This window comes from Arabidopsis lyrata, assembly GCF_000004255.2.
Source record: "Arabidopsis lyrata subsp. lyrata unplaced genomic scaffold ARALYscaffold_1, whole genome shotgun sequence".
Taxonomy (NCBI): Eukaryota; Viridiplantae; Streptophyta; class Magnoliopsida; order Brassicales; family Brassicaceae; genus Arabidopsis; species Arabidopsis lyrata.
The window spans coordinates 127,365-152,705 of NW_003302555.1; the positions used below are offsets into that span (position 1 = coordinate 127,365).

Genomic DNA, 25,341 nt, shown 5'->3' on the forward strand with positions numbered 1-25,341 from the left:
TATTATATTGGTTACTTCACTGAAGCTCACCTTTCTTTTTGTTTTCTCAAAAAATTTCTTCTTCTTCCTCTTCTTCCTCTTCTTCCTCTTCTTCCTCTTCTTCTTCTTCTTCTTCGTAGATGTATGTAATTCACTGAGTCGCCAACCCTGATAAGAAGATTGCTTTGGTTGGATCGCAGAGGAGGAGTCGTCGTTGTTGTTGTTATCCTTGTCTCTGGGCTACTTACTCACTCTTCTCTTATAGATCTGAATTGGTGATTCGTTGAAGTCACCAGTACCAATCTGGAATGGCTTCTACGGAAGTCGATTCCCGCTTAGGTCGAGTTGTTATCCCTGCTTTGGACAAGGTCATTAAGAACGCCTCCTGGCGTAAGCACTCCAAGCTCGCTCACGAGTGCAAATCCGTCATCGAACGCCTCAGATCCCCCGAAAATTCCTCTCCCGTTGCCGACTCTGATTCTGGATCCTCCATTCCTGGACCACTTCACGACGGAGGAGCCGCCGAATACTCTCTCGCCGAGTCCGAGATCATCCTCAGCCCTCTCATTAACGCCTCCTCCACCGGCGTTCTCAAAATTGTCGATCCGGCCGTTGATTGCATCCAGAAGCTTATTGCTCATGGCTATGTTCGCGGTGAGGCCGATCCCACCGGCGGACCTGAGGCGCTACTCCTTTCCAAGCTCATCGAAACCATCTGCAAATGTCACGAGCTAGACGACGAAGGACTCGAGTTGCTCGTGCTGAAGACGCTCTTAACTGCGGTCACTTCAATTTCCCTGAGGATCCATGGAGATTCTTTGCTACAGATCGTCAGGACTTGTTATGGTATCTACTTGGGAAGCAGAAACGTGGTTAACCAGGCGACTGCTAAAGCCTCGCTCGTGCAGATGTCTGTTATCGTGTTCAGAAGAATGGAGGCAGATTCATCCACTGTCCCCATTCAGCCCATCGTCGTGGCCGAGCTGATGGAGCCCATGGACAAATCCGAATCAGACCCGTCTACGACGCAGTCTGTTCAAGGTTTCATTACCAAGATTATGCAGGATATTGACGGAGTCTTCAATTCAGCTAACGCCAAGGGCACATTCGGCGGCCATGACGGGGCCTTCGAGACTTCATTGCCTGGGACTGCCAATCCTACAGATTTGTTGGATTCTACTGATAAGGATATGTTGGATGCCAAGTACTGGGAGATCAGTATGTATAAGTCGGCCCTCGAGGGAAGAAAAGGGGAGCTGGCCGATGGAGAAGTGGAGAAAGACGATGATTCTGAAGTTCAGATTGGGAATAAGTTGAGAAGAGACGCCTTCTTGGTTTTCAGGGCACTTTGCAAGCTGTCCATGAAGACGCCTCCCAAAGAAGATCCAGAGTTGATGAGAGGGAAGATTGTGGCTCTCGAGTTATTGAAGATTCTGCTAGAGAATGCCGGTGCTGTCTTTAGAACCAGCGATAGGTTTGTTTTGCTTATCTTCTTGCGTTATTATAACTCATATTAGGTAGTTTGCTATCCTATCTCTAGTTTCATTCTGTTTTCCTAAGCTTTCAACATTGGACATTTGCTAATTTATCTTCATCTGCTTGATAGTTGCTTTGGGCAGAATGTTATCTAGCTATTGCTGTTTCTTCTGATTATTTGGCATCAATTCATTATGGAACAGGTTCTTAGGCGCCATCAAGCAGTATCTCTGTCTCTCCTTACTGAAGAACAGTGCTTCAAATCTTATGATCATTTTCCAGCTTTCCTGCTCGATTTTACTTAGCTTGGTTTCGAGATTTCGTGCTGGGCTGAAGGCAGAGATTGGGGTGTTCTTCCCTATGATTGTTCTAAGAGTATTAGAGAATGTTGCTCAACCTGATTTTCAACAGAAGATGATAGTGCTTCGTTTCCTGGACAAGCTCTGCTTTGATTCACAGATTTTGGTAGATATCTTCATCAACTATGATTGCGATGTCAACTCATCCAATATATTCGAGAGGTATTAATTAATATGTTGTTGTGGCTTATCTATTTCATTAGATTAGAAAACCATATTTGTAGTGGCAAATATTTTTACACCCTGAATCTGTTTATTTGGTGGTACAAGAGCTGGGATCAATGACTAGTGCGAACCATTTGAAGTGACATTTATTTCCCTGTTTGTTTTCTTGACCTTGTTTTTAGGATGGTCAATGGTCTCCTTAAGACTGCTCAAGGAGTGCCTCCTGGTATAGTTACTACCTTGTTGCCACCTCAGGAAGCATCTATGAAGCTTGAAGCCATGAAATGCTTAGTTGCTGTTTTAAGGTCTATGGGAGACTGGGTGAATAAGCAGTTGCGTCTTCCAGATCCTTATTCGGCAAAAATCATAGAAATTGATGATAGAAATCTTGAAGAAGGAAGTCATCCGGTGGAAAATGGTAAGGGGGATGGAGGCCATGGTGGTTTTGAAAGATCAGAATCTCAGTCTGAATTGTTCAGTGGGACTTCTGATGCCTTAGCAATAGAGCAGCGCCGAGCTTACAAGCTTGAACTTCAGGTAAAAGTTTACCTAAAGTTTGATTTGGCGCCCATTGACTTTTGTCTCAGTCTTTCAGCTAAACCCTGATTTGGATTTATTGATGGCAGGAAGGTATTTCTATTTTCAACCAGAAACCTAAGAAAGGCATTGAATTTTTAATCAAGGCAAACAAGGTGGGGGACTCGCCAGAGGAAATAGCAGCTTTTCTCAAAGATGCATCAGGGTTGAACAAGACTTTGGTAGGGGATTATCTGGGTGAAAGAGAAGACCTATCTCTGAAAGTGATGCATGCATATGTGGATTCTTTCGAATTTCAAGGCATGGAATTTGATGAGGCAATTCGAGCCTTTCTCCGAGGCTTTAGGCTGCCAGGAGAAGCCCAAAAAATCGATCGTATCATGGAAAAATTTGCAGAGCGATACTGTAAATGTAACCCAAAGGCTTTTTCTAGCGCTGATACGGCATATGTCCTTGCTTACTCAGTCATTTTGCTCAACACAGATGCACATAACCCTATGGTGAAGAGCAAGGTACATATTTGAGCTGTTTCGTTTAGAAGCTTATTGAAATCCCTCTTGAGGGATATCCTAGTACAATCTTGATTGGTCAAACAAGGTAACTCATTACTTAATATGTCAATTACAACTTGCAGATGACAGCTGATGGTTTTATTAGAAATAATCGTGGTATAGATGATGGGAAAGATTTGCCTGAGGAATATCTACGTGCATTATATGAAAGGATATCTAGAAATGAGATAAAGATGAAGGACGATGGTTTGGGTCTGCAACAGAAGCAGCCGACAAACTCAAGTAGATTACTTGGCTTAGATACTATCTTGAATATTGTTGTTCCTAGGCGTGGTGATGATATGTACATGGAGACCAGTGATGATCTTATCAGGCATATGCAAGAGAGGTTTAAAGAAAAAGCTCGCAAATCTGAGTAAGAAGCTTCCTTTATTTTGCTTTTTGTTTTACACTCTTGTGCAGTGGTCTGCTTCACACATGTTGATTCTGCTTCCATTCTTTTCTCTTTTGGGCATAATTCAACATATGTTCTGATAGTCACTCTTTGGGAGTTAGTAGTTGGTCAGGTCAACACTGCTGGCTTCTCCTCTTATTGTTACTTCTATTTTATTTTTTATTTTAAAATTTAGCTATGATTTTTTTTACTAGGAACTACCTGAAAAAGTGTATCTCTTGGTTTCTGATTTTTGTTTTCTACTGTAGGTCAGTTTATTATGCAGCCTCGGATGTGGTTATACTCAGATTTATGGTTGAGGTTTGTTGGGCTCCTATGTTGGCAGCTTTCAGTGTTCCACTTGACCAGAGTGATGATGAAGTAATTACAACATTATGTCTAGAGGGTTTCCACCATGCCATCCATGTCACTTCTGTAATGTCCTTAAAAACACACAGAGATGCTTTTGTGACTTCACTAGCAAAATTTACTTCCCTCCACTCTCCTGCTGATATCAAACAAAAAAACATTGAAGCCATAAAGGTTTGTATCTTTTTTCTCCACTTCCTACCTTCTATTCAGGGTACAAAACGAGATAGGGGAAATCTAATTTAGTTTTAAGTTTTATCCTATGCTGGACTAGCATTCACATTTTGCATCTGAAAATCTTGGGACAGTAATTAATGTTTCTTTTTGCACTTTTCTCAGTTCAAGGAAATGATAATTGAGTTAGCTGCTTCCTTTTGTTTTGTTTGTTGAAGTGAGTTGGGTTAGCTTGCACACATTCAAACCTGATTAACGTTGAAAACACCAATGGATGATAAGAAGTGTCTTCTATGGATTAATTGTTTTTGTCTGTTCACTGATAGGCAATAGTAAAACTGGCGGAGGAAGAAGGTAACTATCTACAAGATGCTTGGGAGCATATACTGACTTGTGTTTCACGGTTTGAGCATCTTCATCTCTTGGGGGAAGGAGCGCCTCCTGATGCCACTTTCTTTGCATTTCCTCAAACCGAGTCAGGAAACTCTCCACTGGCTAAGCCAAATTCCGTACCTGCAGTTAAAGAAAGAGCACCTGGAAAACTCCAGTATGCTGCATCTGCTGTGATAAGGGGTTCCTACGATGGTTCCGGTGTTGCTGGAAAGGCTTCTAATACAGTGACATCTGAACAGATGAACAACTTGATATCTAATCTGAACTTGCTAGAACAAGTTGGTGACATGAGTCGGATATTTACTCGTAGTCAAAGATTGAATAGTGAAGCCATAATTGACTTTGTTAAAGCCCTCTGCAAAGTTTCCATGGATGAGTTACGATCTCCATCTGATCCACGGGTCTTCAGCCTAACAAAGATTGTGGAAATAGCGTAAGGATCAATCTTTTCTTTATGATATCTGTTGTGTTTTGCTCAAACTCTCTCTTATTTATACCCTGTTTGTTGTAATTGCAGGCACTATAACATGAACCGCATAAGACTTGTCTGGTCGAGCATCTGGCATGTGCTCTCCGATTTCTTTGTGACTATTGGCTGTTCTGATAACCTCTCCATTGCAATATTTGCTATGGATTCTTTGCGCCAGCTCTCTATGAAGTTCTTAGAGCGGGAAGAGTTGGCAAATTATAACTTCCAAAATGAATTTATGAAACCTTTTGTTGTTGTCATGCGCAAAAGTGGTGCTGTTGAGATCAGGGAATTGATTATAAGATGTGTCTCACAGATGGTTTTATCCCGTGTTGACAATGTTAAGTCGGGATGGAAGAGTATGTTCATGGTATTTGATCCATCAAACTTACAGTTACGTTGATTTCTTGATGACAGATATAGTTGCTAAAATCTGTTTGCTCTTGCAGATTTTCACGACAGCAGCACATGATGCACATAAAAATATTGTGTTCCTGTCTTTTGAAATGGTTGAGAAGATTATCCGAGACTACTTCCCACACATCACGGAGACAGAGACAACCACCTTCACAGACTGTGTGAATTGCCTTGTTGCGTTCACCAATTGTAAATTTGAGAAAGATATTAGTCTCCAAGCCATTGCTTTCCTTCAATACTGCGCAAGAAAACTTGCTGAAGGCTATGTTGGTTCATCACAGAGGAGGAACCCTCCATCATCTCCTCAGAGTGGAAAAAGTGGAAAACAAGACAGTGGAAAGTTTCTAGAAAGTGACGAACATTTGTATTCTTGGTTTCCACTGTTAGCCGGTAAGCCATTTTTCGCTCTTGTCTTGTGGATTTTACTTCTTAAATCAACATTCTCATCACCTTGACATTTTTGGCTTTCTTTCCCGTGCAGGTTTATCTGAACTTAGTTTCGACCCAAGAGCAGAAATTAGGAAGGTTGCATTGAAAGTCCTGTTTGATACTCTGAGGAACCATGGTGACCATTTCAGTCTTTCGTTATGGGAACGGGTTTTTGAGTCTGTTTTATTTCGGATATTCGACTATGTGCGTCAGGACGTTGACCCATCTGAGGATGATTCAACAGATCAGAGAGGTTACAATGGTGAAGTCGACCAAGAGTCTTGGCTTTATGAGACATGCTCGTTGGCTCTACAGCTAGTTGTAGACCTCTTTGTAAATTTCTACAAGACAGTTAAACCTCTCCTTAAGAAGGTACTGATGTTATTCGTAAGCTTGATAAAACGTCCTCACCAAAGTCTTGCTGGTGCGGGTATTGCTGCGCTTGTCCGTCTGATGAGAGATGTCGGTCATCAATTCTCTGACGAACAATGGCTCGAGGTTGTGTCATGTATCAAAGAAGCAGCAGATGCTACAGCTCCTGACTTCTCATACGTTACCAGTGAAGAATTGATGGAGGATGTAAGCAATGAGGACGAAACAAATGATAATTCCAACGACGCAATGAGAAGAACGAACAGGCAGCTTCAAGCTGTCGTGGCAGATGCCAAATCAAAAGCTTCAATTCAGATCTTTGTGATTCAGGTCAGTCAAGTCTCAGTCTCTTTGGTGATGAAGATACACACATAATCGATCTCATGAGTATATGTGTGTCTGTGTACTTGCTCTTTATTTGCAGGCGGTAACAGATATCTACGACATGTATCGTATGTCTCTCACAGCCAATCACATGTTGATGCTCTTCGACGCTATGCACGGCATTGGATCCAACGCTCACAAAATCAACGCTGATCTACTCTTACGTTCCAAGCTCCAGGAGCTCGGGTTGTCCCCTGAATCCCAAGAAGCTCCTCTGCTGCGCCTGGAGAACGAATCTTTCCAAACATGTATGACCTTCTTAGACAACCTCATCTCAGATCAGCCTGTGGGATACAACGAGGCTGAAATAGAAGCCCACCTCATAAGCCTCTGCAGAGAGGTATTAGAGTTCTACATAAATATTTCATGTTCAAAGGAGCAGTCGTCTAGGTGGGCGGTGCCCTCGGGGTCGGGAAAAAAGAAGGAGCTAACAGCGCGGGCTCCGCTAGTGGTGGCTGCAATTCAGACACTGGGAAACATGGGAGAGTCACTGTTCAAGAAGAACTTGCCGGAGTTGTTTCCGTTGATAGCGACGTTGATAAGCTGTGAACATGGGTCAGGGGAGGTGCAAATAGCTCTTAGTGACATGCTTCAGACATCAATGGGACCTGTTGTCCTCCGCTCTTGCTGCTAATATCTATCTCTCTGTAAGATTTCTTCATTTTCTCCCTCGATTTTCATCATAACTCTGTTTGGGTCTTCTCTTGAGTTTTTATCACAAAATTACTACATTTGCTTCATTGTTTGGTAGCCATGGGAAGAGATTAGCGTTCACGAGGGATTTTTTTCCCTTTCTTATATGTAAATTGTAAAATATTAGACAGTCTATGTTTTTGACACGTTGTTGCATAATAAGTCTTAGCAAATTTTCATTTTCTTTTATTTCAAGAGGTTGAATGAATCATACAAGGTGATTTTAGTAAGGCGTTTTTACAATCAAAAGTAAATGAAAAGCCAAGCGAAATGAAATAGTTAGTACAACATTTATAAAATGAATAAAATAGAAAGAATACAGATGATGATGATGTGTGAATCTCGTTGAGAGAGATGATAATTATATAATACAAACATTAAGAACAAGTCAAAACTGGATGCCGAGACGACGGATCTCCGAACGGAAAACGGGACTGGAAGAGAGAGTACGATGAGCCAAACTTCGAATGTCTTCTCTTGAACACTCCTTTGATATTCTCACCAACTCCCACAATGCACCTCCGCTTATCATCTCCTTTGCATTCACCTCTGCCCCCACCAAACAATCAATGAACATGATGAACCACAAGAAGTCAAAAAGAAGACAAAGACAATGATTGAACTAACCATGCTGGGCCAAATGGCATAAAGCCAGCTCTATGTGGCGCCTGATTGGCGCAGCTTCATCGTTAGCATGTTGTACAATCCACGGAAGAGCTCCGTCTTCTATTAGTAGTGATCTTCCACTCTTCACACCTTCATACACTCTTCACATTAAACCCCAACAAAAAAAAAAAACAATCTCTCTCTAAAGGCTGAATGACCTTGAAGGAATACTGGAACAGCTTTTTTACCTTGAGTGGTTGCTCGTGACTCGCACTTGGCAAAGTTCGCAATTCCACGAGCCACCTGAGCAAGAACATCCGGATGTCCGCATCTAACCATTCCTAACAACGCTTTTATTCCACCATCCGACCATAGTCTTGCTTGCAGTTTGTCTACCAAACAACAAAAAGAGATTTAAGAAATTGGTCGGTTTCTTGTTCAAAACAAAATGTTAGGGATGTTAATTTACCGTTGCCACAGAGATTAGCAATAGCTCCAGCAACCATGCGTAAAGTCTGTGGATCTTCTGCATCTGCAGCTGTTAGAGATAGCAAGCTGATTCCACCTTGGTCTACTATCAGTTGTTGACTCACTTCTGTTACCCCACAAACAAAAACTAAACACATGAGCATGTACCTCCCCACCAAGTCACCACAAGCCATATAATTAGTCTGTTTCTGCTTTCACTGTCTGTCTAACCACTAAATACTAATCAGTAGCAGTGAGAGTTTACCATTCATTGCGAGATTGGCGATCGCACCAGCGGCAACTCTTCGCACAGTTTCATCTTCGTAGCTTCTGAGAAGCATTAGCAACGATGTCAGGCCTCCAGCTTCAACAATCTTTTCTTGATTTGCCTCTGCTTATCAAACCCAAAAATATAAGTAGGGAAAACCATGAAAACCCAGAGCAAAAAAAAAAGTTGAACCTTAGAGATGATGCATATAAGATAGTTACCTTCAGCTGCAAGATTGGCCACAACTTTCACAGCATGAATTCTTATGTTTGCATCATCTGATTCAAGCAATTGCAAGATCTTTTGAAGTCCCACTGTTTCAAAGAGGATAGAAAGTTATAAGAACCACAGAAGTATTTGTATACACTCCGGTTCAAAGACTTTAGAAGAACTTTACATTACCTTGCTCACATAGTGTAGCAAACGGTGCCTTCTGTCCGTTCACAGATTCTCTTGCATGGGAATGTCGTGATGGTAATGAGTCTGTGCCAGAGTACGAATTCCCTGGGGCGCCTCTGTCCAAGCATCTTCTCATCTGGAAGAATAAGACTCAACTGTTAGATAACAAATTCAAGAGACTCAAGGTTGGACCAAATTTATTGCCAAGATAGAGTTGTTATTTAGCACAAGAAGCAGATTAATAGGGATATGTGAATATGTGCCTCATATTCACAATAGCTAGATTAAAGAAACTCTAAACGTGCTTGTACTATTCCCCAAGTGTTTAAAAGCATTTTCAAAGAGGGCAAACAATGGAGACTAATCCTTCATCTGATGTATAAAGACAGCTGCTTTACAGCAATTAGAGGAGAGACCTTTACACACGCTAAATTCGTAAACGAGAGACATATACACACTCTGATTTTGTACACTTCGTACCTGATCAGCTTCAAAAGTAAGCTGCACAAGTTGACTTCGTAATATGGTGACCTCTTCTTCAAGTTTCTTTTTCTGAAGAGCCTCATCCTCCAGCAGTTTCTGTAGTCTTGATATTCCAGCATCTTCGCCTTCCTAAAATGCCAGAGAGCTTGTTAAATATTATCTAAGATGTTAAATCATTGACAAGGGGAGAGAGATAGAGAAAGCTATAGAGAATTTAAACAATGGGTACCCCTGATCTTGTCTTCAGTGTTGACTGGCTTTTTACTTTGCTGACTTCTTCTTCAGCCGCCTTCCTTAATTTCATTTCATTCTCAAGTGATTCTTTGAGCCTAGTGAATTCACTAGCTGTAACAACTCCATTGACCTGCAAAGTAATATTTACTGGTTAAAGGTTCGTAACTCTCCCATCACCTGAAAAGAAAATCAGAGTTCTGTGGGCAAGTACCTCTCCGTTACGTTTATCATTCTCATGGTTCCGCTGGTTCGATATCAGCTTTTCTTCAAGCTTTTTAACTGACTCCATATATTCCATTTGACACTTTAGTTTCTCCTTCTGTAAATAGAATATAAGGAAACAAGATAACCCGATTAAAAAAAGGCACAGAAACAAAACATTTGAAACCATTTTTTTTATTTTCTTCTTCATATTCTTTTAGGTTATGCCAAGGAGTGCATGAACTAACCTCCAAGGCCTCTGCAAAGTTCTTTTCAACTTCTGATATACGATTTTGTGCTTGTCGATTTATTCTCTCCACATCATCATCAAATGCTTTGAGCTGCCTTTCGTTTTCAGCAATCACCTTATCCAGTTGGACCTCAAGTTTCTTGGATAAACTCTTGTAATCAAATTCTTCCTTTATCTTTAACATATTCTCTACCTTCATTGCCTGCCCAACATTTAGAAACACTTATGGATTTGAAATTTCTCAATAGATTTCTACACTAGGGGTTAGGTTAAAGTAGTAAGAACCCACCCTTTGACCAAATAATATAGTACTGGTTGTCTCTCCTCTATGACGTGGAGAGGGACCAATGGTCACAATTAGGGATGTTCTTGCTGTGCCTGAAATGCAAACAACATACTGTATATATAAGTGAACGATAATACAGAAAAGTCCATTTATTAGGAATTCAGAATTCAAGACACCAGGACTTAGCCTATGAGCAATAAGATAACTAACCACCAAATGAATCTCTCAACAAGCGAGTAAGTTTTGAATCACGAAGTGGAACATGAGGGCTATTCTCAGCTATTGCATTTATGCATTTCCCTAGAGCACTAAGTGAGAGATTAATGGATTTAGCTTCCTCCAGCATGTGTCCTTCGCTGCCTGCATTGCAAGAAAGGTGGTGGTAATGAGCACTCCCATAAGTAAATACGTTTCCTAGAGTGTCTCTCATGGAGGGAAAATGAAGAAATGAGTAAATCTGATTTGTACAAGAGCTTTGACAAGCTATCCCATTTGATTATCAGAGGTTTATACCCGACTTGTGAACACGTTCAGAACCAGCAAGATCTACTAGAACTAGCTTGCTTCTCCTAACCAATGGCTTGGATGGTCTGACAAAGTGAGATGAGTTCTCCATTTCATTTGAGACTGGATCCTCGTTCTCCACCACCGACCTCTTGACATGTACCTGAACTATTGATCATCCATCAGCTCAAAATAACAATAGAGATGAACATAAAGGTTCTCTCTAACGCCTATGAAGTTGTAGAGAAAGTTGAGAAGGCTAAACAGAGGTGAATTACCATGAGAATTGCATGACTTCGAGAAGATTCAGTATTCAATTTTGTATTGGCTGCAACTCTATGTGTTTCCCCAAGCTGAAGGAGCTCAAGGAAATTTTGCTGGTTCCTGATCTCTACATGGGTGGCCCCTGGCAAGGAGACATCTCCAGTTCTGGGGTCTTCGACAATAGCGATATTGTCATTAGTTGGATCTAGGAGATCTTGAATGGTCTCCATATAAAGCTGGAGAAAAGAATAAAAAAAAAACTAAAGAATGCAAAGTAGTAACTGAAGAATCAATCAATAGTATCCCAAGGAAAAATACCTGTAAATATGAGACAGAGATAGAATCAGTGTCTAGAGAAGTGCCTCCAATGATATCTTCCATTGATCGAACCATGATACCACGAGCAGCAGTATCTTCATCTCCTAATCTTCCAAGGGTAAAAGTCTTGCCAGTACCCGTCTGACCATAAGCCATGACAGTTCCATTGTAACCCTCAAGAACACTCTACAAATTGAAAGTAATTCAGTGTAAAAGGAGCAAGGAGAATAGTGAAGGGAGAAAGATAATGATGAAGGAGAGGCAAAGAGACCTCAACAACAGGCTTGGCAACCACTTGGTAGACTCGCTTCTGTGAAGCAGCTTCAGTGAGCACCTCATCAAACTCGTAGGTCTCAGTATCCCAATTGTTTTTCCTGAGTTTCAACCTTTTGAGCTAACAACACCCACAGAGAGAGAGGATTGAAACAATCAGTGATAAAGAGGATTGAAACACCCCTGACACAGTTTAGTATATTGAGAAGTGGAGAGAAACCTCAGGTTGCAACTCAACACAATCAGCAAAATCAGCATCTGCGACAGACTCATCTGCATTTCGAGGTCGTAATCTTACAGCCACTCGAACTCTCCCAGGAACTGTAGAAACAATCACAAAAAAAAAAAAAAAAAAAAAAATAGTCATCGAGTAGAGAAGAATTCATCTAATGATCCATAAAACTGAACAATCGCATCTCTCTAAAAAGCAATTAAACGCCAAGGGATCAGCATCCCAACAACAGGAACTAATACAAAGCTAAACTAGATAATTCACGGAATCGACAGTGAGTGAAAACTGAAATCGCATCTCTCTCAGTAAGTAAGGAAGTAAAATGAAAACGGACCTCCATTGTCAGCGGCTCCGAGAGCAGCAGAGGTGGAGTTCCGACGGGGAGCAGGCGCGGAGGAAGGAATCCTGGATTTGAAAGAAGACGATCTGAGATTGGAAGAATTAGCTCCAGAGATTGGTCTCATGGATCCTCTAACCGCACCATTTCTCGAAGAAGCCATTGCCATTTCCTAATTAATAGTCTTCTCTATGCTGCAGGCTCCTGGCGGCGGTTTGTGCAAACAGAAGAACAAATTCAAACGAAGAAGAAGAAGAACAAGAAGAAGAGACTGGTATCTATTGTTTCTCGATTTTGTCTCGTCGATTTTTGGGGTTATTTACTCGTTTTAACATTTTGTGTTTTTTTTTTTTTTTTTTTCTTGTTTAAACAAAAACAGTGATGGAGGAGGAGGAGGAGGTTGGCGGGCCCACACGCGTTAGTATTTGAATGAAGACAGAGACAGTCGTTGGGTTACAACGGGTCCTACTTTGTCAAAAAGGACTACAGTTTTTACGTTTTTACCCCTATCCAGGTTTGTGCTGACTGCTGAGTGGTTCGGTCCCTACTAGCCAGGGGTAGTGGCCGCTTTAATTGCGCCGAACGGGTCGGCTTAGTGGAAGGGATCCGTTTGTATTGGATCCGGGTCGGGTTTGGCTTAGCCCATTTACAAGATTTGGTTTGAATTTATGGCCCACGTGGATTCCACTCGGCCCACGTGGATTCCACTCGGCCCACGTGGATTCCACTCGGCCGATAGATTTTTGTGTATTTGAAATCTTGTTGGTGAGACTGTAATACGGCGTCAAGTATTGGGGAAAAAAAACTTTGTTTAAATAACACAAAACCCCTTTCAAAGGACAGAAATTAGTAAATCATCCAGTACAAACTTTTTTAATTAGGTGAAACAGTGGTTTTAGTCAGAGTTTCTCAGTGTGAAACAAATGAAAAGAACAACAATTGGGCTTGGTTCGGTTCTGCCACATTTGACTTAACCAGCAAGTGGATTGGCGTGGATCGTTACACGGTTTAGCCTTATTTCAGCAAGCGGCCTATCTCCTGCTCCTGTTTGAGTCTGCAAAGAGGCCACAATCATATCATTAGATGAGTTTTGTCAAAACAAATTCAGATCAATAAATCATGTTGTTCCACACTTCATATCACCAATAACTCAGAAACATGCTTCTTTAACACTCGGATTTAGGGAAAAAAACATAAGAGTTCAATCTCTACATGGAAAGATGAGGTGAAAAAAGAGAGTAAAAGATTGGTTTACCTTTTCCATAATGTCAAGAACTTCAAAGCCATGAATGACTTTGCCAAAGATGGTGTATAATCCATTGAGATGTGGTTGCTTTGCGTAGGTTATGAAGAACTGGCTTCCGTTGGTGTTTGGACCACTGTTTGCCATTGACAACATCCCTCTTGCATTGTGCTACATAAGATAATGGAAACAGGTAAATGATCAAGAACAACTAGAGATAAACATGGCCATTCACAACAGACTCACATGTGTCTACTTCCCTGGAATTAAATGCAAGAGGGCTTGCACTAGCGGTTATGAGTAGGGTAATGGCAGGCATATGACTACTTTGCCAAAACACATAGATAACTTACCTTACAGCCAGAAGGAACATATCAGGATAGTATACTCAGCTACGTTGGAGTCCTTACATCAGTAGGTTTTCTAAGTCTAATAATGGTTCTGAGCTAAAAAGAACTCTATAATCATGGATGCTAACATGGATTATCAAGACACTGAAAAAGAGATTAGACACCAACAGGCCTTGACACAGTGGCATTACATTTAAGATGCCTTAAAATCATAAGTTTGAAGGATAAACTGAAAGTAGATGGAAATCCGCAGAGATGAGAATAGAGATACCTTAAGGGACTCTCGGATCTCATCATTGAATTTCTTGCCCCAGATGCTAGTTCCTCCTTTCCCGGTCCCCTTGGGGTCTCCTCCTTGAATCATGAACCCTTTGATATTTCTATGAAAGATAGTACCATCGTAGTAGCCGCTAGCACATAACGCCAAAAAGTTCTGCACCAATATGAAAGATCAAAGCTAGCGGTCGAGGTGCTTCAAGTAGAACTCATCGAAACTTGCAAAAATGTCAGAGAGAAATAGCTCAGCGATCCAATGAACACGCATTGGAAGATGATGAACCTACCTATACACGAACTTCCCCTATCATGACATTCATATAACCCTAATTTCGATTAAAAAATTCCAGAGAAGGAGAACCCAGCACAGGCAATAGCTAATTAAAACAATCCACGACTAGAAAACCTAATGAATTATTTGATTGCCTCAACGCTGACTGATTTTGTAAACAATACAAAGAAAACAACTCAAATTGAAACCGAGAAACATGAGCTGAGTGAAGAACTAACCTCGGCACTCTTGGGAACCTCGTCACAGAAGATTTCGCACTTGATATCACCCAGATTCGTGTGCAAAGTTACCGACTGCAAGAATCAATACCAGGAAACTGGAAACTATAAATACATATATCGCCAGAATTAAGAAAAACTGAATAGAACGAACGACTCACCATTGTTGCTCGCAGAGATATTTTTAGCAGTCGCGTCTAGATGCTGCTTTTGGCATCGCCGACTTGTAGTATTGGGCCTTATATGGGCCGCTTTAATCCATTTAAAGAAAATAACAAAACGGAATCGTTTTATCTCACAAAGGCCAAAGCTTTCAAATCCACTATCTATCGGTGTTAGAAAAATCAATCAATATCATCTCTCCATCCAATTCATGATTCATGGCGACCACCGGCGCCGCCGAGACTGGTAACGCAGAATATAAACAGCCTCGATCGATATTTGACTTGACGGCAGATTTCTTTGACTCGTGTCGGCTGTCGTATCCTTGTGAGACTCAATCTGCATATTTCCGGTTAGGACCACCCAAAACTTTCGATCCAGAGGAGGCGGAGGATAAGAGTTCCAAAGACGGCGTGATTTTGGACAGATGGACCTGTAATACTTGTAAAATTGAGTTCCTGTCTCTTCAAGATCAACGCTACCACTTCAAGTCCGATATTCATCGCCTTAACGTACAAATTTCTCTCTTCTTTTCAGTTTCGGACTACTTATATTCTTCAATATGATTGGAAATGCAATTCTATGTAATTTAATTTGGTTGCTTTGATTTGTAGATCAAGCTGAGTGTTGCTGGCAAGGCTATATTGAAAGAGGAAGACGTTGATGAGTTGACATCTGAGTCGGTCCAAGACTATGACGTGTCTAGTATATCAGGATCAGAGGACGAAGCTGAGACTAGTAGGCCCTCTTTCCACTTTGATGCTCAAAAGGCTATCGATAAAAAGAAACTATTTTTCCGTCTTCAAAGTGGTGACAAAGTTTCTATATGGAAAAGCTTAATCATGGACGACGCCGAAACTGTTTCGTTCGACAATGACAGAGGAGTTTCTGTCGATTGTTCTGGTAGCTTGGCCGAGAATGAAGTGACTGAGAGGTTGAGAAATTTGATTCGAGAGAATACAGATGATAGGAAAATGTGTGTCGTGTTGCTTGCTAGTGGTGGCCACTTTGCCGGTACTGTCTTTAATGGAAAGTCGGTTGTGGCTCATAAGACATTCCACAGGTACTTACGTCTCTTCACATTTCCTCTCAATTCTGTTTTTACTTATGATAAATGAAGATTAATATCATTTGGTCTAAAACAATATAGAATATTGATATCTGCAGCATTTAGCTTCTCTGAGTCTTGTGAATATGGGTCTTCCCTAGCCTCTTCCTGTCCTCTAATTCCATTTCCCATGTATAGATATGTTGTAAGAGCCAAGGCTGGTAAAAAGCAGTCCACAAAAGATGGAAGCGGCAGGAGTATACACTCTGCCGGAGCTTCACTTCGTCGCTACAATGAACTTGCTTTAAAAAAGGTTTGTCTCTGAACATGTTTTGCTACTGTTTCCTTCTCTTTTCACAAGGAGATTACAAAAGGTCGTTGATTTTTTTATCAACAATATTTCTAAGCCCCTTTTGTTACTGATTATATGATGTGAAAAAGGGACTTAGGAGATGCTTCTGTTATTTGTCTGCCAACTTTCTTGGCCAGCTTGTCCTGTTACTTTCATGGTTTTCAGTTTAAGATTTTCCTAAGACCCAGATTTTAAGTGAGCTTAAAATAACTAAAGAAAATGAAAGAATAGAAATCCCCTTATATAATAATATATATGCGGCTCTGCTCATTTGTAAAGGCAATTCTGAACTCGGAAGTTTGCTTAAACGGGTGGAAACATTGCCCGCCTTCACGATGGTTATCAACCGGAATCAGGATCATAGGAAGGAAAACATTACAAAATTTGTTTATATATTTCTTAACCTCTATGAAAAGTAACACATAGCCTTGAAGTGTAAATTTTATCATTTTCTCTCTCTATTGTTAGGATATTCAAGAGCTACTTGCTAGCTGGAAGCCTTATTTTGATGGTGCTGCTTGTGTTTTTGTCCATGCTCCCTCAAGCAGTAGGCAATTACTCTTCAATGGAGGCAAACCGTACTTTAGCAGCCAAAACTGTGCTGTACGAAACGTTCCATTTACGATCCGGCGGCCAACCTTCAAGGAATCACAGCGTATATATAATCAGTTGACTCAGATTGCACATGTAACTGAGGAGATTTTTGTTAATTTACCAGAAGACACCAAAGCTAATAAAGTGGTGCAGACCCATAATGAGGATTCTGGCGAAACCTCAAGAAAGGAAGAGCCCGATGAAACTTCGTCTCCCAACAAAATCTTAGAGGAACCAAATCGTATAGAAGAGGATCTCGGGGATGGAGTTACTGGTACGTCAACTCCCTTACATGAAGCTGCCAAATCTAGTGATTGTGAAAGAGTTCTGGAGTTCTTGGAGGAGGGTATGGACCCTTGTGCTAAGGATGAAAGAGGCAGAACCCCATACATGCTAGCAAATGAGAAGGAAGTAAGAAACACTTTCAGACGGTTCATGGCGTCAAACCTTGAAAAATGGAATTGGCATGATGCTAAAGTACCCAGCCCGCTCACAAAAGAGATGGAGGAATCTCAAGCTGCCAAGCAGGTACTTTGCATTGGTTTGTTATTTGTTGAATTTAGAAGTTTGTTTAAGGATTCCGCATGAGGCAAAATAGGACTAGTGCAGAACTCCTTAGTCCTTTAATTACGCACTGGGTTTTTTGGTTGAGCTCTATCCCGGAGTTTATGGATATATGTGTGGTCATGTGTTAGGGTCCGATGTCTGCCAAATACTATATTAATGGGTGTCGTATGTATTTGTCCTGGCATGATTTGGTATATGATTTTTCGGAGACATGTGGTTGCATATGGGAGGAGTCTGAATCCATCATCTGACTAACGTGATATGTGACTGTGATTGTTGTTCAGGCAGAAAAAGAGGCCAAGCAGAAAGCAAGAGCAAAAGAGTTGAAGAAACTACGCAAAGCCCGAGAAAAGAAGGCTCAAGTAACGTTTTTAATCAGTGTCTATATTTCAAACAAAACTTGGATTAGTAGAGACTTGTTAACTTGTTATCTAACCCTCCTTGTGTTTGCAGGCCGAAGCTGCGCAGGCTGAGAAGGAGAAGCCAATCTCTAAAGTGGTTAGCTTCAGAAACCCCAATTTGTATAATCTGATCTCAGTCTGATATTTAAGGAGAAGCCATGTCAACATTTGCTTTGTCTTTTTGTGTAAATCTTGCTGTGATAGGAGGAAGTGAGGAGAGCAATGGCAGCACAGAGGGAAAAGAGAGCAGCCGCTGCAGAAAGACGGATGGCATCACTTAACATTCAAAGCACTTCAAACACAAATTAATTTCCTACTAAAAGTTTTGAGTGAATTATAGGTAAAAGGGGAAAAAGAGTTTGAAAAACAAGAAGTGAGTATCAAACAAAACAAAGTGCACAACATTATTGAGCCCCGACTCAATAATTGGGCCTCACAAAAATTTGTTTTTAAAAGGCCCGTTTAGACCACAAACCGACTCAATATTTCTATATAGATGCTTGTAGCCTTGTTTTCACATCATCAAGAGTTGTAAGTTTTTGTTTTGCTAAAGGATCAACCGATCAAGAGTTGTAAGTTCATCAAATATGAAACCGGAAAGAAAGAGTAGCGGCAGTGCTGGACAGCGGACCAAGGAAGGTGAAACCGATAGCGGCAGTGCTGGACAGCGGACCAAGGAAGGTGAAACCGATAATAATGTTTTTGATCTCAGTTCCATCAAGGTTGCAGTTAATGATGTCGGAACAAAGACCAAGGCAAGGAAGTCAATCGAGAAACGTATGAAGCGAATCGCCAAGTCTTTTTCAGACGAAACAATTCGATACTTAAGCGAGTATCGACGGGTCAACGAGGAGTATGAGAAATTCGTCCTTGATCTTAAAGCCCAAGGCATGACAATACCATATTATTAGCAAAACAGATTACATTACTTTGAGTTTCTTTTCCTTTCTTTTTTTTTTCCGATTCTTTACAATGCATATTCGGATTACAATAATAATAATAAGGTGTTTTACATAATAAAATAGTTTAGTCCTTTTTTATTACCTCTTAGTAATTCAGAAAAAACAAACCTTTAGCATTATCATATATATTACCAAATCTTTGCAAATCCTATTGATTTTGGATATTATTCAACAGATTTGATTTGGATGAAAAGATTTATATTGATTTAGATAAAAGATTTGGGTATTACGAAAATATATATATACAATAGACCGTTAATTTGGTGCCACACACTAATAATTGTTATACCATAATTACTTATTTAGCATTTGAAATAGATATTATGTTTAAAACAAGGGAATCTACAACAAAACACCGCTATATAGTCAATAGTCAGAGGAGAGAGCTAAGTGAAGGGCATACTCTGCCTCCTTCAAGAACAGTCTTGTGAGCTGCTTCTGTCCTCTACGGTACACTACACTTGACCACTTGTTTCTGCTCATCCTTCTCCCATCCAAGTCCCTACCACAACACATATTTTATTAACATTTTTAATCAATATCTAAACATGTCCACAGATTTTTGACATTGTACCTCGCTTCTTCATGGCTCTCTAAGACGCACGCCTCCTCAAGGAGCCTAGCATCTTGTTCTTCAGTGCCAGAATTCTCTTCCAGCTTCATCATCCTGTCAGGACAAAAAGCATTGAGGTCTGCAATTTTCTTCTCATCCCACAGACAAACATCTTAGTTTAGCCCTTAGAATTCATGTCACGGGTAACAAATTCAACTGCTTACTTTGCATTAAGGAGATCCACAAGTAACTGCAAAGCTCCAGAATCCCCGCATGCTTCCCATACCGCCATCCTGACCTCAGTTTCAGAAGGTTGCTCGCCTGGTCTTGACTCTACAAGCTTTCAGGAAAACAATACTTGTGTCTCAATATCCAGTGTAAGACAAACTGTGGATATTTATGATTCCGCCTTCGTTTCCCAAGTCACTACTTTTCAGTCTTTCAGAAATGGAGATCTTTTGTGTAGGATATGGGTTTAAGTTGAAATGATGTCAGAAGAAAGAAAAACGGTGATCATACCTCTTCAAGCATAGCTGAGACCTTGTTAATCTCTTCTTCTTGCATGGCAATGGTCCTTAAGCCAGTCATAAAATCTTCTCGGAAAACTAGTTTATTCATATATGAGGGCATCTTACGCTGCCCAGACCAACTGAAATTACAGGATCTCTCTGTTTCTTTCTCATCACTTTCTCTAATTGTTGATGTGGTTTGTGGGAAAAACCCATGATTTAGGACCGATTTTGGTAAGAGACACCGGAGTTGAGCATTCTGCAATGAGATTTTTCAGAGTTCGACAGTTACATATTACATTGAAATAAAATGTATTAAAGAGCTACATTGTCTTATAGGGTCTATAATCAAAACTTTGGGTAAGATTAGTGTGAACACTTGTACTGCTAACCTGAGCTTCAAGCAGCTGCCCCTTGGAATCAGAAAATGGGATAATCGGAATCGCCTCAACAGGATAATGTACCTGGATAAATCCATTGTTATTCCTAAAAATGTGAGAACAAAATTGACGAGCATCTTCTTGATCTTGAAAGTTATGTTTGTCAACATCCTCAAGACTTATAATACATCGCTGGTTGAAAAGGTAGGGAACTGTTCAAAGTGGAAGTAAAAATTACCATGAGATAATCATCTGGATTGTTATCTATCACAAAGCCATACAGGTAAAGAAGCTCCTGCATGCAGCAAGAAGGCACATCACTCAAACAAAGGGCTAGATGTGATAATTTACCAAGAGACAAGTCCACAACTCGAAAATCTATATAGTTGTACAACATATTAAGCAAACAAAACAAAATATTGAAGCTGCCAGGAACTGCAAAACATCTTACCTCATTTCCTTTGTTACCATAACTGATCGAGATCTCCTTGTTTGGGATCAGACGTTGAGCGACTGCTTTACAGAATTGTAGCACTTAGTTTTCCACATACAGATCAAAAAGAAGAGAGAAAAAGAAATGTTCCATATTGTTTGATTGAAAAACTGTAGAAAGCTGAGAGGTAACACAAACAAATATTGGCCAACCGGAGAGAAGGTACATGGAGAAAGGAACCCTAGACACTGATCCGGTCCCATCAACTTCCCAAGTCGCCATAGGTTTCAAATCTATACTGCCATAACCATAGTACATCATATCACATCACACTGGGATACACTCATTAACCATATCAACATTATGGAACAGAGTGAAACTGACAGTAGGATCTATTTAAATTTTTGAAACAAAAATTGGCATACCATGGTTGCAAAAGTCAATGCCAGGAACAAGCCCCTCAACCCATATTGTATCTCCGGATCCTACAGATGTAGCACCAGGTTGAGCCTGAATTTCTACCCATCAGAAAATGAAGAAACTCATGAAGTTGTAGTTACATGCCAGACTAATAATAATAATAAAAAAGGCATTTCACACAGAATTCAGCAGACCGAACGTTAATGACTTGCCTTTTTCCTCATTAGAATTAACTGGAGCCGTTTCAGGTGAATGACTTGTTGATGGGCATTCCCCGATATCATCCTGGCTTTGTGGAAACACGAAAGAATGTGGAAGAGGAATATTCAAGGCGCGACTCCAGAATACAGAGTTTGCCCTGGGAGAATGGAAAAAAGTCTCAAGATTACTCAGCAGCCCTTTACAACACACAAAAGTCTGGTTCTACTAACAAGGAATAACACCACTACCAAACATACCAGAGGAAGTGTTCAAAGGAGACCTTGCTGCACGAAGAGAGAAAACAAAATATGATTGGCTGGACATCAATGAACAATAATTTGGTCTAAAGTAGTGTAAAAATGTCAACCTTTGGGAATCGCCATCCAAAATAAGAAGGTTTTTCACCAGGACCTCCACCTTGTCATGGTAAAGCGACAGCAAATTCTTCTTCTGAAAAGGCAGTACATCAAACGAGAATGAAATGATTACACGATGGTCGTCTTCCAAATGATTGGTTTAATCAATGTGGTTGCTACTTTTAGGAGGATATGATAAGGAGGAAAAAATGATCATTGTTGACCTGTAACTCGGTTGCGTGATACAAGTTAGTCCCGTTGAGCTCAAGGATGTCATCATCAGAAAACCAAAGAGGATTGCCAAATCGAGTAGGAAGCATATCAAGATACCTATCATATCATTTCAAGACTGATGAATCCCCTTAAGCTTACGTAAATCTGTGCTAAGAGATAAAAAAAAACTTACGGCTTCCAAGAAGAATTGATACGAAGACGCTCGAAAGTGAGGAATAAAATGATGAGAAAGCGGTCATCAACTTGTCCGTCTTGGAACATTTTCTGGCACTCAGGGCCCAGGAGAGGGTCCTGAAGAACTCTCATAGGGGTAATGGCCAGATCAAGTGGAACAACAAGCAAAACATCTGAAATTTTACAAAGCTGAATCAGAAGAAATGAGCTATCATCATAAGTTTCAGTGAAGAGTGGAGATAATATATACCATCGGAAGTTTCAGTGGAAGCGAATATGCCAAATCCTTTTCGGGAGTCAGAATATTTGATGTTGCAGCCTCCTAATTCAGCTCCATTCACCTGAATGAAATTACACACATGTCAGAGGGATAAAGAGCAAATCATAATCCCGGAAAACAGAGGGATCTAACCTGAAGCCAATCTAGGAACCTTTCGAGTTTGGCTTCTTCTTCTTCTGAAATCGCCGCCATATCCTCCGACGAAGATCAATATGCCGGAGACGGGCCCAACGAGTAGAGGGGTTTTCTTTCAATCGTAACTCACCAAAACGATGTCGTAACGGCTTCATCTATGTGGGCTTTTTTGTGTCCACCCACACTGGGCTTATATGAACTTGAACAAACCGGATAAACGGAATTAAAAACCAATTTTAACGATAACCAAAAAATCAAACCAAGACTGCTGTGTGATATTCCAAAACCGAAAAATTGAACCGGGCGGCGTAAAAGTCTCTCGCCGCAGTTAAACTCTTCCGTACGCCAAATATCATCTCACAAGTGGAAGAAGCAATAGCAATGGCGGCGGATTTGCCGGAGGCCACGCTGCAGAACATTCTGGACCAAGAGTCTCTTAAATGGGTTTTCGTCGGAGGGAAAGGAGGTGTGGGGAAGACGACATGCAGTTCAATTCTCGCAATTTGTCTCGCCAGTGTTCGATCCTCCGTTCTCATCATCTCCACCGATCCTGCTCACAATCTTAGTGATGCCTTTCAGCAACGCTTCACTAAATCCCCCACTTTGGTTCAAGGTTTCTCTAATCTCTTTGCCATGGTAAGCTTTCTCCGATTTTCTTCTAGATCGTGCTCCATTTTTAGGAAATTTGCTCCGGGATTTTGATCTCATTGGGAATTAGGGTTCTCTGAATCCACAATTTCAAACCGCAGATTGATGGATCAATTTTGATGTTGAAGTCAGATTTGTACCTTTCTTATCATATGCCCACTCTGATTTTGGGGATTAGGTTTGGAATTTCGATATACGAACTTGGAGGCCAATTTGTATTCTTGGTATTGTAAGGAACATTTGATGTCCCCAAATCAAATTTAATTTTTGGCCATTGTAGTTGCTGGTAATGCCAATTTCAAAAATTGTGGTTCTGGATCGCCTCTAATAGACAGGCTTGATGATGAGTTTATGGCTAATCTTTTAAGCTTCTAGCTCTTAGGTGTGTCTGTGTATATGTGTATACATTACACTACTATAATCAAATGCTTCTTTCAATACGATTCACACTCCTCCTTCCCTCCTCATAGTGAGTGAATCTTGTTTGCTTTTCTCAGGAGGTGGATCCTACCGTTGAAACTGATGACCTGGCTGGTGCAGACGGGATGGATGGTTTATTCTCTGATTTGGCTAATGCGATTCCTGGAATCGATGAGGCCATGAGTTTTGCTGAGATGTTGAAGTAAATAGCCTTTTGGTTCTTTTAATAATCATCCAGCTTTTATCAATGTATTATCACAGTCAAATTTTGACATGTGTATGTTTCCTTAGGTTGGTGCAAACAATGGATTATGCTACTATTGTGTTTGACACAGCTCCAACTGGACATACCCTCCGCCTGTTACAGTTTCCAGCCACACTAGAAAAGGGACTTTCCAAGTTGATGTCATTGAAGAGTAGATTTGGTGGCTTGATGACTCAGGCATGTCTACAAGCTTTTGAAATTCAGTTTGCTTGGCAATTGATATTGCTCTTTGGTTTATTTTTTGGCTGATTTTCCATGGAACTGGTTGGTAATGCAGATGAGCCGTATGTTTGGCATTGAGGATGAGTTTGGAGAGGATGCTCTGTTGGGAAGACTTGAGGGATTGAAAGATGTGATTGAGCAAGTAAATCGGCAATTCAAAGACCCGGTAACATTTGCTCGAGTGTTTAAGTTCTTTGCTATAGTCAGTACTCATTGACTGTTTTCTTAACTCTGTTCGTGAATTTTAGTTTTAGATGCATCACATTGTTCTGTAGCATAAGGTTTGACAGCATTCATCTGCATTAGTGAAAATTCTGATACATATCTCTGCATTTTAAGATAAGAAATTGACACATTTGGATCCATTACGCAGGATATGACTACGTTCGTCTGTGTCTGCATCCCCGAGTTCTTGTCTCTCTATGAAACAGAGAGACTTGTTCAGGAACTTGCCAAGTTTGAGATCGACACGCATAACATTATCATCAACCAAGTACTGTACGATGACGAAGGTGCCTATTTATTTGCAGTTGTGTCTATCTTCTCGTTTCAAACTTGTTTTAAAAACAAATATGACGAATTATTGACTCTTATCTCTCCTGTAGATGTGGAATCCAAGTTGCTCAGAGCAAGGATGCGGATGCAACAGAAGTATCTTGATCAGTTTTATATGCTATACGATGACTTCAATATCACAAAACTTCCTCTGCTTCCGGAAGAGGTAAGAACGCATGACATTCATTATTGAAGAGAAGGAACATAATCAAAACGATAAAGAAAACAAAGCCTTATATAATTTACATCCTGAGATTTACACTTGTTGTGGATGTTTGGATCACAGGTGACAGGGGTTGAAGCCTTAAAGGCGTTTTCACATAAGTTCTTGACGCCGTACCATCCTACCACTAGCAGAAGCAATGTAGAGGAGCTGGAGCGGAAAGTACACACATTGCGTTTGCAGTTGAAAACAGCTGAAGAAGAACTCGAACGGGTCAAGAGTGGGTAAAAAGATAAGGCTATGTTCTTCCCTTTAATGGTAAGTTTCTTTCCTCGCCAGATTCTCGGAACTCACTTGCTTTCTACATGGGGGTCTTGTGGATCTGCGTTTTCATTTGGGTTGATTGTTGTTTATGTTTTGAACAATTTATAGGTGGAAAATTAAAACTGAATATTTTTCTCTCTAGTTCCTCATCTAGCAACAACTCTTTATAGGACAGGAAAGATGATCAAGCAGAATCATCTTTTGCGTTGTTTTATTGTTATGCATTGGATTTGTTTTTCATTTGTAATAATCAAGACTACATATAGAATCTATCTACCAAGAAATCGTCGACTAAATCAGCTTTTAATATCAAGTTGAAG

The 25,341-nt window shown here is 40.5% G+C and overlaps 6 protein-coding genes across 10 annotated transcripts; 3 read left to right on the forward strand and 3 right to left on the reverse strand.

Annotated features, from left to right (window-relative positions):
- Nucleotides 1-61: 61 nt before the first annotated feature.
- Nucleotides 62-7,342, forward strand: LOC9328097 (brefeldin A-inhibited guanine nucleotide-exchange protein 3). The gene is made up of 11 exons (XM_002889298.2): nt 62-1,453; nt 1,659-1,976; nt 2,162-2,516; nt 2,606-3,028; nt 3,151-3,443; nt 3,731-4,004; nt 4,331-4,830; nt 4,915-5,236; nt 5,316-5,673; nt 5,765-6,414; nt 6,509-7,342. Exons 1-11 carry the CDS (start codon nt 288-290, stop codon nt 7,100-7,102), a joined length of 5,253 nt encoding a protein of 1,750 aa, XP_002889344.1. The 5' UTR covers nt 62-287; the 3' UTR covers nt 7,103-7,342.
- Nucleotides 7,325-12,610, reverse strand: LOC9325409 (kinesin-like protein KIN-UB). Its single transcript, XM_021013761.1, has 19 exons — nt 12,282-12,610; nt 11,936-12,036; nt 11,714-11,836; nt 11,443-11,628; nt 11,139-11,360; nt 10,870-11,023; nt 10,567-10,716; nt 10,360-10,448; nt 10,069-10,272; nt 9,831-9,938; nt 9,615-9,749; nt 9,383-9,514; nt 8,906-9,038; nt 8,725-8,817; nt 8,501-8,626; nt 8,237-8,362; nt 8,016-8,159; nt 7,789-7,917; nt 7,325-7,710 (listed from the first exon to the last, which is right to left on the reverse strand). Exons 1-19 carry the CDS (start codon nt 12,451-12,453, stop codon nt 7,550-7,552), a joined length of 2,688 nt encoding a protein of 895 aa, XP_020869420.1. The 5' UTR covers nt 12,454-12,610; the 3' UTR covers nt 7,325-7,549.
- A 465-nt stretch (nt 12,611-13,075) lies between these two features.
- On the reverse strand, nt 13,076-14,881 carry LOC9328098 (peptidyl-prolyl cis-trans isomerase CYP18-1). The gene is made up of 5 exons (XM_002891990.2): nt 14,825-14,881; nt 14,664-14,738; nt 14,149-14,310; nt 13,540-13,698; nt 13,076-13,338 (listed from the first exon to the last, which is right to left on the reverse strand). The coding sequence occupies exons 1-5, from the start codon at nt 14,825-14,827 to the stop codon at nt 13,255-13,257; spliced, it is 483 nt and encodes a 160-aa protein (XP_002892036.1). The 5' UTR covers nt 14,828-14,881; the 3' UTR covers nt 13,076-13,254.
- Nucleotides 14,882-14,952: 71 nt separating this feature from the next.
- On the forward strand, nt 14,953-18,339 carry LOC9328099 (ankyrin repeat and zinc finger domain-containing protein 1). The gene is made up of 7 exons (XM_002889299.2): nt 14,953-15,337; nt 15,440-15,888; nt 16,072-16,186; nt 16,694-17,347; nt 17,671-17,748; nt 17,840-17,884; nt 17,992-18,339. The coding sequence occupies exons 1-7, from the start codon at nt 15,044-15,046 to the stop codon at nt 18,094-18,096; spliced, it is 1,740 nt and encodes a 579-aa protein (XP_002889345.1). The 5' UTR covers nt 14,953-15,043; the 3' UTR covers nt 18,097-18,339.
- A 615-nt stretch (nt 18,340-18,954) lies between these two features.
- Nucleotides 18,955-22,538, reverse strand: LOC9325411. 4 transcript variants are annotated; one of them, XM_021012310.1, is made up of 16 exons: nt 22,422-22,538; nt 22,260-22,350; nt 22,008-22,182; nt 21,826-21,931; nt 21,613-21,695; nt 21,503-21,529; nt 21,257-21,402; nt 21,050-21,142; nt 20,837-20,917; nt 20,643-20,704; nt 20,430-20,486; nt 20,204-20,275; nt 19,822-20,070; nt 19,527-19,642; nt 19,324-19,416; nt 18,955-19,251 (listed from the first exon to the last, which is right to left on the reverse strand). In XM_021012310.1, the coding sequence occupies exons 1-16, from the start codon at nt 22,479-22,481 to the stop codon at nt 19,116-19,118; spliced, it is 1,647 nt and encodes a 548-aa protein (XP_020867969.1). In that variant the 5' UTR covers nt 22,482-22,538; the 3' UTR covers nt 18,955-19,115. The 4 variants fall into 4 exon arrangements, with proteins under 4 accessions (XP_020867969.1, XP_020867967.1, XP_020867968.1 ...); XM_021012308.1 differs by having other exon boundaries at nt 20,643-20,725; XM_021012309.1 differs by having other exon boundaries at nt 21,239-21,402.
- A 162-nt stretch (nt 22,539-22,700) lies between these two features.
- Nucleotides 22,701-25,334, forward strand: LOC9328100 (ATPase GET3). 2 transcript variants are annotated; one of them, XM_021012311.1, is made up of 8 exons: nt 22,701-23,060; nt 23,570-23,694; nt 23,784-23,934; nt 24,035-24,145; nt 24,353-24,491; nt 24,585-24,700; nt 24,821-25,015; nt 25,130-25,334. In XM_021012311.1, the coding sequence occupies exons 1-7, from the start codon at nt 22,806-22,808 to the stop codon at nt 24,983-24,985; spliced, it is 1,062 nt and encodes a 353-aa protein (XP_020867970.1). In that variant the 5' UTR covers nt 22,701-22,805; the 3' UTR covers nt 24,986-25,015; nt 25,130-25,334. The 2 variants fall into 2 exon arrangements, with proteins under 2 accessions (XP_020867970.1, XP_020867971.1); XM_021012312.1 differs by lacking the exon at nt 23,570-23,694 and having other exon boundaries at nt 22,993-23,060; nt 24,821-25,317.
- The last annotated feature ends 7 nt before the right edge of the window (nt 25,335-25,341 follow it).

What these genes read in the sequence shown, in the direction of transcription:
- LOC9328097 (XM_002889298.2), top strand. Translation starts at nt 288, where the DNA reads ATGGCTTCTACGGAAGTCGATTCCCGCTTAGGTCGAGTTGTTATCCCT. An exon ending in GTCTTTAGAACCAGCGATAG is followed by an intron (nt 1,454 to 1,658) that starts GTTTGTTTTGCT and finishes ATTATGGAACAG; the next exon opens with GTTCTTAGGCGCCATCAAGC. An exon ending in AAAACATTGAAGCCATAAAG is followed by an intron (nt 4,005 to 4,330) that starts GTTTGTATCTTT and finishes GTTCACTGATAG; the next exon opens with GCAATAGTAAAACTGGCGGA.
- LOC9325409 (XM_021013761.1), bottom strand. Translation starts at nt 12,453, where the DNA reads ATGGCAATGGCTTCTTCGAGAAATGGTGCGGTTAGAGGATCCATGAGA. An exon ending in TTACTTTTGAAGCTGATCAG is followed by an intron (nt 9,039 to 9,382) that starts GTACGAAGTGTA and finishes TTATTCTTCCAG; the next exon opens with ATGAGAAGATGCTTGGACAG. An exon ending in GGCCAATCTTGCAGCTGAAG is followed by an intron (nt 8,627 to 8,724) that starts GTAACTATCTTA and finishes TTTGATAAGCAG; the next exon opens with AGGCAAATCAAGAAAAGATT.
- LOC9328098 (XM_002891990.2), bottom strand. An exon ending in AGGTTCCCAAGAGTGCCGAG is followed by an intron (nt 14,311 to 14,663) that starts GTTAGTTCTTCA and finishes ATATTGGTGCAG; the next exon opens with AACTTTTTGGCGTTATGTGC. An exon ending in TTCTTGACATTATGGAAAAG is followed by an intron (nt 13,339 to 13,539) that starts GTAAACCAATCT and finishes GCCTCTTTGCAG; the next exon opens with ACTCAAACAGGAGCAGGAGA.
- LOC9328099 (XM_002889299.2), top strand. Translation starts at nt 15,044, where the DNA reads ATGGCGACCACCGGCGCCGCCGAGACTGGTAACGCAGAATATAAACAG. An exon ending in ATGAACTTGCTTTAAAAAAG is followed by an intron (nt 16,187 to 16,693) that starts GTTTGTCTCTGA and finishes CTCTATTGTTAG; the next exon opens with GATATTCAAGAGCTACTTGC. An exon ending in AGAAGCCAATCTCTAAAGTG is followed by an intron (nt 17,885 to 17,991) that starts GTTAGCTTCAGA and finishes TTGCTGTGATAG; the next exon opens with GAGGAAGTGAGGAGAGCAAT.
- LOC9325411 (XM_021012307.1), bottom strand. Translation starts at nt 22,481, where the DNA reads ATGGCGGCGATTTCAGAAGAAGAAGAAGCCAAACTCGAAAGGTTCCTA. An exon ending in ATGGTAACAAAGGAAATGAG is followed by an intron (nt 20,487 to 20,642) that starts GTAAGATGTTTT and finishes TGCTGCATGCAG; the next exon opens with GAGCTTCTTTACCTGTATGG. An exon ending in ATCCAGATGATTATCTCATG is followed by an intron (nt 20,276 to 20,429) that starts GTAATTTTTACT and finishes GGATTTATCCAG; the next exon opens with GTACATTATCCTGTTGAGGC.
- LOC9328100 (XM_021012311.1), top strand. Translation starts at nt 22,806, where the DNA reads ATGGCGGCGGATTTGCCGGAGGCCACGCTGCAGAACATTCTGGACCAA. An exon ending in TCTCTAATCTCTTTGCCATG is followed by an intron (nt 23,061 to 23,569) that starts GTAAGCTTTCTC and finishes TGCTTTTCTCAG; the next exon opens with GAGGTGGATCCTACCGTTGA. An exon ending in AGTACTGTACGATGACGAAG is followed by an intron (nt 24,492 to 24,584) that starts GTGCCTATTTAT and finishes TCTCTCCTGTAG; the next exon opens with ATGTGGAATCCAAGTTGCTC.